General features: G+C 40.0%; 1 protein-coding gene and 1 pseudogene across 2 annotated transcripts in view; one reads left to right on the top strand and one right to left on the bottom strand.

The window, feature by feature from the left end:
* Positions 1–19,520, bottom strand: part of LOC126413340 (S-phase kinase-associated protein 2-like) — a 191,114-nt gene that overhangs the window by 126,816 nt on the left and 44,778 nt on the right. For both annotated transcript variants that reach the window (XM_050083251.1, XM_050083250.1), the window contains exons 3-4: positions 10,580–10,866; positions 3,929–3,973 (exon numbers count right to left, since the gene is read on the bottom strand). In XM_050083251.1, coding sequence (XP_049939208.1) covers positions 3,929–3,973; positions 10,580–10,866 — 332 coding nt within the window. The remainder of the gene's footprint in view (positions 1–3,928; positions 3,974–10,579; positions 10,867–19,520) is intronic.
* LOC126413655 (5S ribosomal RNA) lies at positions 15,960–16,078 on the top strand (annotated as a pseudogene).

The following is a 19,520-nucleotide window of genomic DNA, read 5'->3' as shown; positions in this document are numbered from 1 at the left end:
TTCAACACAACTACTTACAAGGGACAATTTGAGTGCGAGGTTGCAAAAGCCAATGATGTTTACAGCACTCGATGCCCCACATATTTCACAGAGCGAGAAAAAAGAGGGAGATTAAATATTAGTGTTTCTGCAAGATGAGTCAGTGGAATGTGTGGTGTCGTGTATACTCAACTGTGTGGACAATGTACATGAGACGTACAATGATGACAATAAATGCTTAACAAGTGAAAGTGATATTGAAACAGGTTTTGAGTGATGTAGTTCATCATCCCTGTAAGACAGGGAGCCACAAATCCCATCTCCAGTGCAACATACTGAAGGACAATCATTGTCTCAGTAGTGTTTACTAAACATAATTGTGTGCATGGAAGATCGTCCACAGCATAGTAAAAAAACAACTACGAACAGATTCGAATACGTCTGCAGCAATATGACCATGTAATGCATAAGACAAAAAAAAATATGGATATTATTGGGAGGACACAAACTGGTGTTTGTATGTTTCGTTTCAGGGGTGCTTGATAAAATTTACAGGATATGCATGGTAATGACCTACTACATTATGCACATAAAATTGTGTGCAACATAGATTACAGTGATTTCAATGGAAGCAGTGAATGGATGCATAACTTCAAACAGTGCTACGCAATTGGAAGATGTAAGATAACAAAATTTCAAACAGAGTGTCACTTAACAGTGCACAGCAAACTACAGAACTGGCCAAAAAATTTGTAGATGATGTAAAAAAACTTATCTCATCATTCAGTAAGGAATTTTTTTTTCCAACTCTGACCAATAGGGATTTGAAGAAGAAAGGCATATTTGAAAGGAACACTGGAAATTAGATGTAGCAAGAGAGTTGTATCAAATCAACTAATATCATTGCTTTAATGCATTCACACACACTTATGCCAACAGTTAACCTGGATGGTAAATTATCTGGAAAGTTATTTATTGTGCTGTGAGAAGTTGGAGGTGCTGCGTCCCTTACGTTTCTTCTTCGTGTACATCATCTTGCAAGGGTAGTAGGGAATATTTACATCACAGTGAGCAAGAGACAGAAAACGGGTGTAAGAGAATTAAAACTATGGTATGAGCATTGCTTTTGGCCAATAACTTGCCTTTGCTTGATTCCTGGTCTGAATATAAAAATCATACTCCTTTAGAGCAAACTACCTCCTGAAAAGTGTATGACATTGCAGTTCATATCACCTGGAACCTCTGGAAAATTCTGTTTTGCTTTTTCTCTCCAATTTGCAATCACTGAGCATGAAATCAGCAGTTTTTCAATGCATATTATCTCATAATGGCCTGACAAAAGTGACCTGCACTGTGTCTAAGTTGCAAGCTTTTCTGCTAATACTCACACTTAAATAATTTTTCTATTTTTTTTCTGGCAACCGTTTATGATTCGGTCATTACATCTCATATGCCAGAAGATTTGTCCTCAAATCTTATATAAATTACATCGATGTGTACATGTACATACATAAATACATGGGTTCCTCTTTTCTTTTAACATGTAAACATATAGATATTGGTTTTTCCACTGGTACAATTAATACACCCCAATAATACAAATATGTAAAATAAGTAAGTCTCATATTTTCCATCCTTCATCTATGATCCTGTGAGGAAGCATTGGGACTTAGGAATAATTTCACTCAGGAGGTGTTCTCCATGTGACATTTTCCCGTGAGCCAGATCACAATTCACACACACATGGTCATAATGCTTCTCTCCTCTCCACTTCATTAATTGGATGCTGCATCTGAGATATGTAAGTGCCACTCCTATGTATAAGGAGGTGGTGGTGATTACTAACACACGGATGGAAGGGCTTGGTTCCAATTGGTTTTCTCAGTTACTCTTGTGTGTAATCCTAAATTTTCTTATTCATTCAGAGAGATCAATCTTTGAGTGGCAATGCCTACTTGCAAGGTAAGAAAATAATTCTTTGGTTGATGGTAGCACATAGCCTGAGCACTGATGTGACCTTGAAGTTGACACAGATGCTAAGATTTCCATCTGATCTATGGGTCACTGGGATGGAGGATGGTAACATACTTGATGGAATCAGTTCCAGAATGCCCTGGACCACAAGGTGATTGAGTTCATTTCATACAGACCTCGTGATGGCATAAGGTATATGACAAGCACATGTGAACGATGTGCTGGAGTCAGCATGAAGAGTGATATATGCTGAAACTCTTTTTACATATCCTAAACCTTAATGGAAAAGAGAGGGGAAACTTATTACTGATGTTGCTGATTTCTTATAAGGGAACAGATGATGGATATAAAAGTGGTGATGAGGATTATAGGTTTCTATTCCACAGTGTCGAATTAACGCTTTGCCAGGTCTCCTCTCTTCAATAGATCTTGGTCTGGTACCACTAGCAACAGTTGCCCTTCACTGTCTCAACATTGTTGTTACAGTTACAGACCACACACTGTGACATCGAAACCATGCAGTGCATCACACGCTCTTCCTGCAGCAGTCTGCCAAACAGCCATGCCCCCACCATGGAAGCTGATACCTTAGCCAGCTGCTGCCCTTTCCCAGCAGTACCTCACCATTCAACTGTTTCCCATTCTCCAACAGCGAGGCATCAGCACCGACACTCCAGTCCTTCAATGACACTTTGGAGCCATGGTCTGCTTTCTTTGATCATCTGGAGCATTCTTTCGTGGCCTTCATCACCACTGATGACTCTCACTGCCAAGCTCTTCTCCTCACCTCATCCAGCTCTCTCAGCCTATCACCTTTTTCAGTCCCTTAATCCTGGAATTGACCTTCCTGCCCTCTCCTACACAGATTTTCGTGACTAACTCACTGTTCATTATGATGCCCACAATAGATTCCATGCTCCTGCATACTCTCTCTCTCTCTTGGGGGACTTCTTCTCCATCCTCTCTGGCTTCCCAACTCAATCCAACCAATAGTGCTGCTCATCTTGGCCCATCACATCTTCAGTCACCTCCGGCACATTTGTAGCTGGTTCACCACTGGCCCAAGCGATCCCTACTCCTGCACCACAGTCTCCACCTGTTCCTGTGCCGTGGATGCAGCTGCCCTGGATTCTGACATGAGCCGAAACAAACTTACTTGCTGCTCGGAAACATTTCTTGTTGCTTAGAAATGATGTTCAGTAATGTAAGTAACTGGTAATACATGTCTCACTGTGCTTGTCTTGCCTAGGTCATAGCAGGGTCTTTCACAGATGCATAACTGACTTCACAGTGCTCTTTGAAAACCATTACATGACTACCACCTACAAAACTGATAATATTTGCAGGAAGATCTGCCAGAGTTGAGTATAGCTCATAAGGTATAAAGAATAAGCCGTGATGCTGCAGTTGGAGCTAGTAAGCTTTTCTGTGAATAGACAATTTCTTCGTGTATTACATTGAGCATAATTCGTATTATGACAAGCATAACACAAAAACTGAAACTGATAGTCCAAAGAAGAATATGAAAGCCATACATACTGGACCATCATGCCACAGAGTCATGCAAATGAGTGGCTGTCCATGAGTGTATGTCTGATCTGATAAGAAATGGCAGTTTAACAGTGAATAATAATCATCATTACTCTTGTCTGTGTGCCCCTCTGCCACTAAACTCTTCTTTACAACAAGCATTTGTCTTTTCTCATATTAATGGTATATTACAGCCAAGATTCTCGACTATTATACTCAGTACGATTTCTTATTAATAAATACTACATAACTGAATTCATACAGTATAACACAGGTATTTCCATCAGGTGTAGAAGCTTTTAAAATACAAAACTGAATGAAAAGTCTAATGATCCGCAATAGCTGTACTTACTGAAATTTCTCAGAGAAATATTAATGACTCCCTAAGAAACAATGCAACTATTAGATATACCCAACTGAGTCACAAAATTATTTATCAACTTACCCAATTCTGTCACCTCGTGCCAAAGGTACAGCGTGACGCCCATGCCTGGAAATAATTAATGCATAATTTGTATATTCTCTCCCAACATTATGCACAGATAATGTTTTTAAAAATCTGAACATGAAGAATTGAGGCTGATGTTCGGAATTGTGGCCCACAAGTTATTCTTGAGTCCTTAGAAGAGGCAAACTAAGTGACTGATCGATGTGATATATTTTGTGATGACATGAAGAAGCAAGTAAGTTACAGGAAACAAATTCACAGAACTGGAACTTGAAGCCAGATTCTTACCTTTCAGAATCAATTCTCTTTGTTACTGAGGTTCAGACGCATGATCTACCTTTACAGTTTGTATTTTGCCTAAATCTCCCTCCTCCTTTTTAAACTTCACACAAGCTCTCATCTGTGGTATCAGTCACTATCCAGTCGGCCACACATTCAAATACATGCGCCACGAGTTATGCTGCTCCAAGTTCTACAGTCACCATTGCGGCACGAGAGCACTGCCGTAGCAGCAAGCACCCTTCTTTGGAGCTACAGTGGTGGGAGTACTTAAGTTGGAACATTCATACACTGACTCCATTTTTGTGTGTTGGCCAGTTGAATAACATTTATAGACTTTCATGGTGGTCAGGGAGTGTGATCTTCTGAACAGACATTGTATTGAAGAGTGACAGGTTTATAAATCTTTTGTGTCTGTATATATTATTCTATCAATCTCTATCCGAATCCCGCTCCAGCTACTGCCAGGTCTGGGTGCTGATGAGTCCTCTCCATTTGGCTCAGTCCTCCCACCACTTTTCTTTACATATCATATATTATTGCTACATTCAAATCTACTGCTAGTAGCTTACACTGCATCTACAGTAACAAAGTTGTGTATTATTTTTGCTATTTGATATTAGATGTAGAACAGACTGATACCTGAATTTTAAAGAACCACACAGCGTGCAAAGGAAGACATGACAGACTGGTGAGGAGCAAATGGAAAGTGGAACAAGGAGGTTTGGGCACCACAGCAGGACAATTTTTTCTCTCTATTGAATTCCTTTTTGTGTGTGTGCGTACGTTAATTTGAAATATATAAGCTGAATATTTACGTGGAGATATTTAAGGAATCATGGTAAACGAGGGAGAGCAACATGTAAGTGCTGAGCAGCATCTAACATCTATTATTCAGTTCCAGAGTCAACAAATAACAGAACTGCTGTCAGCAGTTCCTTGCTTCATACAACTGCAAGCAGCCCAGCAGCACAAGGTGTCAGAAGCTAAAGAAGGAATTCAGCTGCTGCCTCTTCCCTTCTGACAGTTTGATGAGATGAAGGAAACATTGAAACAAAATGTACCACAGCTGCATCAATATTCTGATGACTACAAAATTTTCTTTTCATCTGTGTGAGTGTCCATCTACCACTTCCTAGTGAAATTGTTTCCACTCAGTGAGACACAAACCCAGCCCTGTGAGGTCATAACTGCAAGATTAGATGAAATGTTTGGGAGTCAAATACATGTTGCTGCTGCACAATATAAATATTTATGCACCCAACATCACAGTGATCAATCCTATAAAGAATGGATTGCAGAATTGCAGGGCATGACTGAAGACTGTAAATTCATTTGTAACTGTGGCACAACTTATCAGAATGAAATGCTTCACAATATTAATATTCAGAATCTGTCAGATCAGAGATTTACAGGCAAAATTCTAAATCATTGCAACCCTAGCCTCAGTGTAGTGCTTGAAGTTATTGATGCACATGAAGTTCAAGATACAGCCAAGCAAGATTTCTGTCTATCAGTCATCACTTCACTTGATACAAACAACCCAATGCCCCAGCCACAGCCCCGGCCCCAGCACTCGCAAGTCAGACCCGCTTAAAGAAGGCCAGACACACTACACACAGCATTTGGCACACCAGTGCAATGCTAATTACAATGCCCCATCTCCACATAAAGCCAAGTCATTTGTGAAATGCTATGTCACCCATGATCAGAAGAATTGCTTCTTCAGACAAGCTGAATGCTAATTTTGTTATCGCACAGGACATAAAAGACTGGTCTGCCTGCAAGAGACTAGATATATTTTCTGTTTCATGAAGGAATAATGCAAAGCTGGAATGGATGGAAATCAATATTATTTCATGTTCAGATTCTATGCCTCCTCCTGCTCAAAAACCAGACAAGTGAAAGCACAGAAAATGTACACACACACATTTAATGTGAATAACTCACAGGCACACGCTTCAAAAAGGCTCTCCCAATCTAGAACTTCATGAAGCTGCTTTAGTGTGCTTGTGGAAACAGAACAGTTTTTCACAACATGGAATGGAAATTGTATTCAGAGAACAGACTGCAAACTGTCAATTACATTGCAAATTTGTAAACAGTCAGTGCGTTTTCAACTAGGTACCAGAGCTTCTGTAACATTGCTTGACATAGATACATATGAAAAAACTAGCCAACCGTATTTGCATGCATCAAGTCTGCAACTCATTGCCTATAAAAGCGACAGCATTTCAATGTTTGGAGTGTGCCGCTTACCTGCTTATATAAAAAAAACACGACTATGGAAGTCTCTTTCACTGTAGTTAGCTCTTGCATGAGCCCAAATATTTTAGGCATGGATGCATTTGATTCCTTCGGTTCAGACATACAGGACAATGTGCATGCCATTGACACAAACGTTTCCCAAGCCACAATTCAAACAAGTCTGCAACAAGTAGCAACATTTGTTCGACGGTACTCTAGGATGAGCAAAAAATTTTCACATTCATATTAATTGAAAGCTAATGCACAACCCAAATTTTGCTGTGCATGCCCTGTACCTCATGCATTACATGACAGCATGGCTACAGAAATTCAGAGTATCTTAAAACCTATTTCAGCAAGTCAGTGAGCATCACCCCTAGTCATCATTCATGAGTCACGTGGGACAATATCAGATGCACAGTAAATTCACAGACAGTCACTGACTCCTACTTGCTCCCACATACACAGGAAATTTTGGATCACCTATCGGGAGGACAGTTCTTCTCAAAAATTGATCTTGCAAAAGCATAGCTTCGATTACCACTGGACATGGACAAAGAAATTTTTTGCTGCCAATATTCATGCTATCTTGTTTGAATAGCAATGCCTACCTTTTAGATGTGCTTCCATGCCTGCGTTGTTTCAAAAATTTCTCGAACAAGTAACATCTATGGTGTCTTCCTATCTTGAAGACATAAAGGTCTCTTGGCAAACGCCATAACACCACCTTTAAAAATTTGACAATCTTTTTCAAATTTTAACTGAGGCAGGCCTCAAATGTAATTTGCAGAAATGTTCTTTTTTCAACACAATGATTGAATACTTAGGACACATCATCAACACCAATGGCGCTCATCCTTCAATGAAACATTTTCAACCAATTCAGCAATTGCCATCTCCTAAGAATTTAAGTGAACTGCAAACTGTTCTCGGAAAATTGACATACTACATAAAGTTCATTCCTAATGCAATGTAAATTGCCACTGCTTTTCAAAGTTTGAAAAATGCATTGCTTCATCAACCTTGCCTTAGGCACTACGATCCACTCAAATCATTTTTGCTTGCAGTCAATGCCTCATTCCATGGCATTGGGGTGGTTTTATCCCACAAAATTGGCAAAACAGAATGCCCCAACACATTTGCTTCCAAAATGTTGAACAGTGCTCAGATTAAGTATAGTCACCTGGAGAAGGAAGCCCTGGCTCTAATATATTGTGTCACCAAGTTTCATCATTACCTATATGGCAGACAACTTTTCCTTCTAACAGCATAAGCCTTTGACTGCGCTGTTTCATCCATCAAACCAAATTCCTGACCACAGGGCGCAAAAGCTTCAATGATTGTCACTATTATTGTCAAATTACCAGTGCAACATTCTGTATTGCTTGATAGTGCAACACAGTCAACTTTATAACAGGCTGCAATTCCATAACATCAGAGAGAATTTTTACATCTTCTTGCACTGAAAAATATTACTGGGCTGACTTCAGAAGGATTCCATAGAAATACCGGAACACGTGAGGCAATACTGACCTTACGACTTATCTTAGAAGAAAGATTAAGGAAAGGCAAACCTACGTTTCTAGCATTTGTAGACTTAGAGAAAGCTTTTGACAATGTTGACTGGAATACTCTCTTTAAATTCTAAAGGTGGCAGGGGTAAAATACAGGGAGCGAAAGGCTATTTACAATTTCTACAGAAACCAGATGGCAGTTATAAGAGTCGAGTGACATGAAAGGGAGGCAGTTGTTGAGAAGGGAGTAAGACAGGGTTGTAGCCTCTCCCCGATGTTATTCAATCTGTATATTGAGCAAGCAGTAAAGGAAACAAAAGAAAAATTCAGAGTAGGTATTAAAATCCATGGAGAAGAAATAAAAACTTTGAGGTTCGCCGATGACATTGTAAGTCTGTCAGAGACAGCAAAGGACTTGGAAGAGCAGTTGAATGGAATGGATAGCATCTTGAAAGGAGGATATAAGATGAACGTCAACAAAAGCAAAACGAGGATAATGGAATGTAGTCGAATTAAGTCGGGTGATGCTGAGGGAATTAGATTAGTCAATGAGACACTTAAAGTAGTAAAGGAGTTTTGCTATTTGGGGAGCAAAATAACCGATGATGGTCGAAGTAGAGAGGATATAAAATGTAGACTGGCAATGGCAAGGAAAGCGTTTCTGAAGAAGAGAAATTTGTTAACATCGAGTATAGATTTAAGTGTCAGGAAGTCATTTCTGAAAGTATTTGTATGGAGTGTAGCCATGTATGGAAGTGAAACATGGATGATAAATAGTTTGGACAAGAAGAGAATAGAAGCTTTCAAAATGTGTGCTACAGAAGAATGCTGAAGATTAGATGGGTATATCACATAACTAATGAGGAAGTATTGAATAGGATTGGGGAGAAGAGAAGTTTGTGGCACAACTTGACCAGAAGAAGGGATCGGTTGGTAGGACATGTTCTGAGGCATCAAGGGATGACCAATTTAGTATTGGAGGGCAGCATGGAGGGTAAAAATCGTAGAGGGAGACCAAGAGATGAGTACACTAAGCAGATTCAGAAGGTTGTAGGTTGCAGTAGGTACTGGGAGATGAAGAAGCTGGCACAGGATAGAGTAGCATGGAGAGCTGCATCAAACCAGACTCAGGACTGAAGACCACAACAACAACAACAACAACAATGACTTCAGAAGCATTAGGATTGTTTATTTTCAGACTTATCACAACCCCATATTACATAATGACAAACAATAACTAATGAATAACAAATAAAATTCCTGAATGACCCTTTCGCTCTCCAGCAGAGTGTGCACTGTTGAGGCCTGATGACAGATTAAACTGTGTGTTGGACTGAGACTCAAAGCTAGAACCTCACCTTTCATAATCAGTGATCTAGTAAGCTATTCAGATCTGATCCACTCTTTGCCTTCACAGCTTCAGTTTCATCAGTATGACTCTCCCTACTTTCCAAACTTTTATCAAGAAGTTTCAAAATGGTGCACACTCAGGTGAAGACTGAAGGATAATTTTGCACACAATGCCTACGTGGTGGCCAAGCTACACAATAGACCAGTTGAAGCTGCTGGGTACATAAAATGCAATATGTGTTGCTAACCAATCTTCATAACCAATCAAACTTCATCTCTGTTATACCTTATACCATATATGAAATCTGTCTTCTTATGACTGGGTGTTTCATTAAGCAGAAAAATATTCATCAAATGCCACTATTCATACTCGAGCATAAATGATGAAGCATCTTCAACAACCATTTCTTTATGTATGATAAGAAATTCTAATGACATAAGATGTGGTACCACAAATTTAATCACCATATCGCTTCTTTGGATGTATTTGCCAACACTATGCGAGACTTCATCACCTCTTCTTTTTCTGCAGTGCCCAAAGAAGAAGTCATTTACTCAGCATGATTGAAACCTGTCTTAATTTCTGCCAGATGTAGACCAGTTTTATCAGCTTTCAGAATATGGGCTCTGTGCATTCCATATACGTCTATTCCATATACATTCCCTTACACTGTAGGCAATTTTTAGTTTTTTCTGTGTAAAGTTGCAGATTATTTCTATTTGATAGTTAGAACAGTTTTAAGAATAAAATTATAGGAATGTATAAAAAAACCAAAAACTTACTTTTGAGTTTATTTTAATTGACATTTAACATAAACAATGAGGGAAACCTGAAAATCAAGTTCAACATTATAGAAACAAAATAAACTTACTGGTAAATTTTCTGAGTGTTGAATATCTTACAGCAAAGTTCCATACACAAGCTCTAGGAAAATAGCGAACCCGTGTATTCAAGAGCAAAAAAAAAAAATTGGAGAATAGCAGCCTAAAACATTCCAAACCAACAGAAAAGTATTTGACAGTAAAATTGTCACTTCTGATATGCAAACAGAGAAGAAATTGCATTCGAAGTGATAATTGTGGATCCCATAAAATTGTATGGAAATTGCTGACTGCACATCTGCTTCGCCCGCAGCTGGAGGGTCAATAGTCTCTAGTTCCAACAGGAACTCAGATGAATGAATAAGAGGCCCATGTACTGATACTGATAACTAGAGTTCCATTAAAGTAATTAAATTGTCACTTGGACAGTACTTACCAAACAACAAAACTCTTGTTCAACCAAACACTTGGTCCATAAGTCAGCTGCTCCCAGCGGTGGCATACCTCTTGAGCTATCAGCAGCTCCTCCACTGACAGGAACTTCATAACATTGAGAAGCAGCTCATCTGGTAAGTCATTAATTGTCACATTGTGCACATCATCTTTGTTCACAGGAGGCTCAACTTTTCTCTTTTCGACACATGTTACTTTACTTTCCAATGATCTGATTGCCAGTAACTTCGCTCTTCGTCCTCTAACCAGACGCGACGATGTCACTTTCACCTGCAATGGGCATTATTTTTCACTTAACCAGATATTACCAGTAATTTTAAAACATTCATGCTGCTATTAAAGTTGAAAATTTCTTACAGGTTAAAAGCAAGTACCAGACAGGACCCAAACCTAGATAACTACCTTTGGTGAGTAGGGCTCACTTAACTCTGTTGTCTGGGTTACTAACAAAGGTCACTTATAAGTTTTAACCTGTTACGAGTTCAACATCTACAGGAAGTTAATAAATCAGTCAAGAAAGCTGGAAATAGCAGATAAGCAATTTTTACCCTCTCACTTAGACTGTGAATAGACATCACTTAGTGCCAGTAAGACGTAGAATTATGGGCAAAGTTTAAGCAGATTGTAAATTGTGGTCTGGAGAGTTATAACCCTAGTAAGTGGATTAAGGATGGGAAAGACCCAATATAGTTTAATAATGAAATTCATAAAATGCTGTTGCACTCTTGGTTCCAAAGAGAACACACATACAATGACAAGCGAAGGTTAATAGAGTTTCATGTGTCTGTGAAAAGGTCCATGTGCAAAGCATACATCAACCACCACCATCATACTTTAGTAAAAGATCCGGTACAGCACCTGAGAAAACTCTGTTCCCATGTAAAATCGCTAAGTGGACCTAAGGCTTCCTATCCAGCCCTTGTTGTAAGTATGATGTGGCAGTTCAAGATAGCAAAACGAAAGCCAAAGTTTTAAATTTCACATTGAAGAAATCATTAATGCATGAGAATCATACACACATACCATCATTTGACCACTGGATAGACTCCTGTATTCACGACATAGTAATAAGCATCCCTAGTGTAGAGAAACAACTGAAATGTTTGAAAGCAAATAAGTCACTAGGTCAGAATGGAATCCCAATTTGATTTTACAAAGAGTACTCTATGGCTTTGGCCCCTTATCTACCCTGCATTTATTGCAAGTCTTTCACCTAGCACAAAGTTGCAAGTGACAGTGAAAAAGCAAAAGTGACTCCTGTATATACAAAGGCAAAAGAAAGGAACCATAAAATTGCAGATCAGTATCCCTAACTTCGGATTGCTGCAGAATCCGTGAACATATTCTCAGTTCAAATGTGATAAATCTTCTTGAAACCAAGAAGCTTATGTTGACAAATCAGCATTGTTTTAGAAAGCATTGCTCATGCAAAACTCAGCTTGCCCTTTTCAAGCATACTGAGGAAGCAGAGGCTGTTGCACTCTTGATTCTAAAGAAAACACACAAATGACGACACGCAAAGATTAGTAGAGATTTGTCCATCTGTGAAAAGATCTATGCACAAAGCATACAACAACTACCACTGTCACAACTTAGCAAAAGATCTGGCAGAGAACTTGTTGTCAGGTACGATGTGGCAGCTGAAGATAGCAAAACAAAAGCTGAAATTTAAATTTCATGTTCAATAAATCATACAAATGTACTGTCATTTGACCATCGGACAGATTCCTGTATGGATGACATAGTAATAAGCATCCCTAGTGTAGAGAAACAACTGAAAGATTTGAAAGCAAATAAGTTACTAAGTCCAATTTGGAAAGAATATTCTTCGGCTTTGGCCCCTTACCTAGCTTGCATTTATTGCGAATCTTTCACCCAGGGCAAACTCCCAAGTGACTGGAAAAAGGCACAGTTGACTCCTGTATATAAAAAGGTAAAAGAATGAACCATAAAATTACAGACCAATATCCCTAACTTCAATTTGCTGCAGAATCTGTGAACATATTCTCAGTTCAGATTTAATAAATCTTCTTGAGACTGAGAAACTTATGTCCACTGATCAGCATGGTTTTAGAAAGCATTATTCGTGCAAAACTCAGCTTGCCCTTTTCTCACATGATATACTGCAAACTATGGACAGAGGGCCACAGGCAGAGTGCATATTTCTAGATTTCTGGAAAGCGTTTCACATGGTGACCCATCACAAGCTGTTAATGAAGGTACAAGCATATGGAATAGGTTCACAGATATGTGAGTGGCTCGAAGACTTTTTAAGTTATACAACCCAGTATGTGGTCCTCAATGGCGAGTATTCATCAGAGACAAGGGTACCGTCAACAGCACCCCAGGGAAATGTGATAGGACCGCTATTTTTCTCTACATACAAAAACCATTTATGGGGAAATGGGATGAGAAATTCTGCCTTATGCAAGACACCTTTTTTTCTGTTTTGTTTCACCCATACATCTTTCAGCACTTTTGTACTCTCTTCTGTGGGTTTAATTTTTATTTTTAACTGTAAAATTGTTGTCACATGTTAACATTTGTGTTGAAACTTCCCGGCAGATTAAAACTGTATACCAGACCGAGACTCGAACTCGGTACCTTTGCCTTTCACGGGCAAGTGCTCTACCAGCTGAGCCACCCAAGCATGACTCACAACCCGTCCTCACAATTTTACTTCCACCAGTACCTCGTCTCCTGTCTTCCAAACTGCACAGAAGTTCTCCTGTGGTATACAGTTTTAATCTGCCGGGAAGTTTCAACACAAATGTTAACATGTGACAACAATTTTACAGTTAAAAATAAAAATTAAACCCACTGAAGATAGTACGAAAGTGCTGAAACATGTATGGGTGAAACAAAACAGAAAAAAAGGAGTCTTGCATAAGGCAGAATTTCTCATCCCATTTTTGTAGCAAGCACGGACTTAACAAGAAGAACTGCACCACAAGATGATTACAGAAAGCATTTAAACAATGGAAATTCCAGGATGGAATGTAACAAAATTGTGAAAATGAAAATTGCTACTCACCATATGGCGAAGATGCTAAGTCGCAGATAGACACAACAAAAAGACTGTCACAATATAAGCTTTTGGCCAACAAAGCCTTTGTCAAAAACAGACAGACAGACAGACAGACAGACAGACACACACACACACACACACACACACACACACACACACACACACAAATGCAACTCACACCTTTTAAGTTTGTGTGTGTGTGTGTGTGTGTGTGTGTGTGTGTGTGTGTGTGTGTGTGTGTGTCTGTTTTCAACAAAGGCCTTGTTGGCCAAAAGCTTACACTGTGACAGTCTTTTTGTTGTGCCTATCTGTGACTCAGCATCATCGCTATATGGGAGTAGCAACTTTCCTTTTAATAATGCTGTTACATAAACGATTTGGCGGACAGAACGGGCAGAGATCTGTAGTTGTTTGCTGACAATGCCGTGGTGTACGGTAAGGTGTCAAAGTTCAGTGATTGTAGAAGGATACAAGATGACTTAGACAAAATTTCTAGTTGGTGTGATGAATGGCAGCTAGCTCTAAATGTAGAAAAACGCAAGTTATTGTGAAAGAGTAGGAAAAACAAACATGTACTTATTGGATATAGTATTCGTAGTGTTCTGCTTGACACTGTCACAATGTTTAAACATCTGGGCACAACATTGCAAAGGGATATGAAATGGCATGAGCATGTGAGGACAGTGGCACGGAAGGCGAATGGTTGACTTCCATTTATTGGAAGAATTTTAGGAAAAGTGTGGTTCATCTGTAAAAGACACTGCATGTAGGATGCTCTTGTGACATATTCTTGAGCACTGATCAAGTGTTTGAGATCCGTACCAGGTCAGATTAAAGAAAGACAACGAAGCAACTGAGAGGTGGGCTGCTAGATTTGTTACCGATAGGTTCAAACAACATGTAAATGTTACAGAGATGTTTTGGGAACTCACAGGGGAACCCTGTAGGAAAGGTGATGTTCTATTCAAGGAACACAACTGAGAAAATTTAGAGGACCAGCATTTGAAGCTAACTGCTGAGCGATTCTACTGATGTCAACATACATTGTGTGTAAGGACCACAAAGATAAGATACAAGAAATTATAGCACATAAGGAGGCACATAGGCAGTTGCTTTTCCCTCACTCTATTTGCAAGTGGAACAGGAAAGCAAATTACTAGTTGTGGTACAGCGTACTCTCTGCCACATGCCATGCAGTGGCTTGTGGAGTATCTATATAGATGTAGATTAGATGAAATAATGCAGAAGCCACACTGTACACTACATCTACATACATACTCTGTATGCCACTGTGCGGTGTGTGGCGGAGAGTCCACACGCTTTTAATAGTCATTTCCTTGCCTGTTTCACTTGCAAACAGAGTGAGGGGAAAAAGGACTGTCCACAAGCCTCCGTAAGAGCCCTAATTTCTCGTATCTTATCTTCGTGGTCCTTATACAAAATGTATGTTGACAACAGTAGAATGATTCTGCAGTCAGTATCAAATGCCAGTTCTCTAAATTTCCAAAGTAATACCTTGCCAAAAGAGTAAATTTCCACAGTAATGCCTTTCAAAAAGAGAATTGTCTTCCCTTCAAGGATTCCCACTTGACTTCACAAAGCATATCTATAAAACATGCACGCTGATCAAACCAACTGGTAACAAATCTAGCAGTATGCTTCTGAATTGCTTCTTCAGTGTCTTTCTTAAATCCAACCTGTTGGGGATAAACACTTGAAAAGTACTGAAGAAAGTTTCACACTAGCTAGCATTCTATATACTGTCTCCTTTATGGATGAGCTATGCCTTCCCAAAACTTTCCAAATAAAATGAAGTTGAGCATTCACCTTCCTTACTTCCAACCTGATGTGCTCATTCCATTTCACATTGCTTTGCAACATTATGCCCACATATTTAATCAGTGTGACTGTGTCGAGCAGTATCCTGCTAATGTTGTATTCAAACATTACAGGATTATTTTTCCTAGTCATCTGTATTAACTCACACTCTTCTACGTTTAGAGCAAGTTATTCATTGCACCAGCTTGAAATTCTGTCTAAGACATCTTGTATACTCCTACAGTCACTCAACAAGGACACCTTCCCATACACCACACTATCACAGCAAACAGCTGTAAATTGCTACTCACTCTGGAAAAGGTCATACCACTACTTATCCTTCACTTGTGTGTTCAGCTAGCAACAAGTGTTGGAAGAATGACTACCTTTAAGCCTCTGAATAAAACCTGATCTTTCTTACCTTGTTCTTATCATCCTTCCACAACATATACAAAGACATGCATTCTTTCTTGTATATGTCAAACAGTTGTGCTCCACGGAACTTAATAATTGGTTTGTCAAGAGCCACCCCAAGGTGGGTACACCAGTTCCCATCTGATCACTGAAGTTAAGCACCACCGGGAGTGGCCAGTATTTGGATGGGAGACCATCCAGTTATCCTGCATGCTGTTGACAATTTTTCATTTGCCTTTACAGTATGGCGGTGTAAAGTCCCTGATCACTAGTCTTTGCGCCAATGTACTGCAAACCTCTCCACAGTGTTTCATCAAGTGAGGGCATGCGACACTGTTGATTGTCATCCATCTGTCAGATGCAGACATTAAGATGGGCAGCCCCTGGGTGCTCTTCGAGAGAAGCAGGCTATTGCCAGCACTGGGTTTCCCTTCTCTCATCATCTCCAACATAAACATGATGCTACATTCTAGACACATGCATTACAGTCACCTACACTTACCCACATAGTTCTCATACTTCATGAAGGAAAGGTGCCTGGAGATGCAAAGGATAGGAAAATCCTTTCCAGTTAGGTGGCTGAATCTGCCCTTCAGTGCCTCCCAGCCATTTATGCAATAAGATTTTACTTATTAATTGGTTAAATCCAAGTTCTATAGATCATCTGAACAAATTCTACTGAAATAACGTAGAACAAGAGAGCTTATAGGCTATGCAAAAACAAATTGTTTGTGTCTCTGGCTCCATGCCGGGGATTCACAAATTTCTAAATCACATGCTATCTTTAACTAAATAAAAATGGGTATATTAGTCTTTATAAATAATGGAAGGAGTTATGGCAGCAACTCACCACATAGTTGAGGTGTTGAGCTGTCAACAGACACATGAACAAGACCGAATGCTGCTGAGCTTTTGGAGAATTTTCTACATAGCTATCAGAAAACACACACACACATCACAGGAACCACAATTTGATTCGAGAGATGGACTGAGTTGGTGAAGCTGATAAGTGGAAAAAGAAGTAGGGAGCAGGAAGGGAGTATTGGAGGGAAGCGTAGCTGACAGCTGGGAGGGAGAGGCAGCATGAGTATAAGATAGAAATATGGTATCAGCAAGCAGACTGTGGTGTAGCCAGGGGGAGTTAATGAAGCACACAATGACATGGACTGAGGAGGGAAGACAGAACAGAGACAGAGGAAGATTGTGGAAAGGAGGTTGTGGTATCACATATTGATACCACCCCAAGGGTGTCACAACAACAGAATTGCAAGTTTCCATCTGACACTGATAGGGGTCGCGTGGGATCTGGCAGACAGTGATGGATGCCTGCAGAGCCATGCCTTCAACCACTCTGGAGTACGAGTGTCCTTCATCGCATGTCCGGCGGCAGCCACTCACCTCACCAGCACTTGGAACCTCATTGTTATGAGATCACCATTTGGGCTCAGTACAGCGAGCCACATCCAGATGTTATTTTATGAACTGGACCCAAACTCTTGCAGCATTATTTGTAATGAGTCTTTGTACATTTGGAGAAATACAAGTTAAGTAAACCTTCTGTTCACTGTGACAACTTGTTCACTAATTATTTCTGCTCCTGTCCAGCTTTCCTACGATGACAGACACCTCACCACTCTGTAGCCCACCTCTTCTGACCATTGCATATGGAGTCGTACACAAAAATTCTAGCGATGAGTCATCGAGGCTGCGTGTGGCACTCTTCGAGTTTCTTTCTTCCTGTTCTCTCATCTTTTTGTTTAGTTTCTGCTGTTAGTGGCTTTCTCTATTTCTTGTCTTTAGGATACCCTGTGTTTGCCTTGCTCCCTTTTGTTTTCTCTGTACAATTTTTGCTTTTCGCTGTTTGTATTTGTGCATTGCTTAATTGTTTTGTTATTTTCTGCATTGCTTAGTTACAATGCTGCCAAGCCACAATCACCTGCTATGCCACTTGCACTTGATCTAACTCAATTTACTCAGTTTCAGAGTAAACAAATGGCACAAGTGCTTGATCCAGTGGCAACAACACCACCTGCATATCTGCTGCTGTTTTATGAGTAGATAAATGTAATATAATGCGCATACATAGGGGCAGAAATCCATTCCAGTACGATTATGCCATAGGTGGTAAATCATTGGAAGCGGTAACGACCGTAAAATACTTAGGAGTTACTATCCGGAGCGATCTGAAGTGGAATGATCACATAAAACAAATAGTGGGAAAAGCAGGCGCCAGGTTGAGATTCATAGGAAGAATTCTAAGAAAATGTGACTCATCGACGAAAGAAGTAGCTTACAAAATGCTTGTTCGTCCGATTCTTGAGTATTGCTCATCAGTATGGGACCCTTACCAGGTTGGATTAATAGAAGAGATAGACATGATCCAGTGAAAAGCAGCGCGATTCGTCATGGGGACATTTAGTCAGCGCGAGAGCGTTACGGAGATGCTGAACAAGCTCCAGTGGCGGACACTTCAAGAAAGGCGTTACGCAATACGGAGAGGTTTATTATCGAAATTACGAGAGAGCACATTCCGGGAAGAGATGGGCAACATATTACTACCGCCCACATATATCTCGCGTAATGATCACAACGAAAAGATCCGAGAAATTAGAGCAAATACGGAGACTTACAAGCAGTCGTTCTTCCCACGCACAATTCGTGAATGGAACAGGGAAGGGGGGATCAGATAGTGGTACAATAAGTACCCTCCGCCACACACCGTAAGGTGGCTCGCGGAGTATAGATGTAGATGTAGATGTAGACAAGATGAAGGAATACTGGACAGAGTACCTTGCACAGTTCAACGTGCACATTGCAACACATCACATACAGTGTACTGTCAAACATGCTTATTTCTTACTCACAGTGGGAGTGACGGTTTATCAGCTATGCAACAAACTTTTTCCTAGATTCCACCCTGAACTAGTTCCATACAATTACCTGTTGCAGATGCTTACACAGTGTTATGAGAACGTGGTTCAAGTGGCAGCTGCCTGTTACAGATTTTTTAGGTAGCATAAGCAATAAGGACAGACATACCATCAGCGGGTGACTGAACTACAAGGCCTTACTAGACAGTGTAGATTCAAATGTGACTGTGGCAATTACTACAAAGAAGCAATGATTTGTGATGCCATTATGCACAATGTAGTTGACTCTTGAATTCAGGAATAGATTCTTAAACATCCAAACCCTTCCTTGCAACAGATTTTGCAGATTTGAGACTATCAGGATTCCTGTGAAAGTGCAGCAGAGAGTTTTGAGGTAGAACCTGTTTGTTCTGTAGATAGACACAGGAAGCAGGCATCGCAGCTCGCCCACAAACAGCAGCCCAGCCGGCCACAGCCACAGTGCTCGTATAAACCCGGTCCTCCATGCAAATCAAAGTCACAAGCAGCGTGTAGTGTGTTTTCAAAGCCCCACAGTGTCGTTAGTGCAAAACAGCAGTGCAACAGCCATTTAAGAAAGGCACGCAACTCATCTGTATTGGTATGTGAGGGCAACAAAGTTTTTTTTTTATCTCTTACAACTGCTGGACAAGCAGTCCATTTGCAACTTGGCATTGGGGCTTCAGTGAGTTTACTAAACTATAGCACTTACAAATTGCTTGCCAGAACTAAGCTGTGTACATCGCATCATACACTAACACCATATAACAGCCAAA

Source organism: Schistocerca serialis, chromosome 7 (assembly GCF_023864345.2).
Source record: "Schistocerca serialis cubense isolate TAMUIC-IGC-003099 chromosome 7, iqSchSeri2.2, whole genome shotgun sequence".
In the NCBI taxonomy this organism is placed as follows: Eukaryota; Metazoa; Arthropoda; class Insecta; order Orthoptera; family Acrididae; genus Schistocerca; species Schistocerca serialis.
Note: the sequence above shows the minus strand (reverse complement) of the source record. Positions and strands in the feature narration are given on the sequence as shown.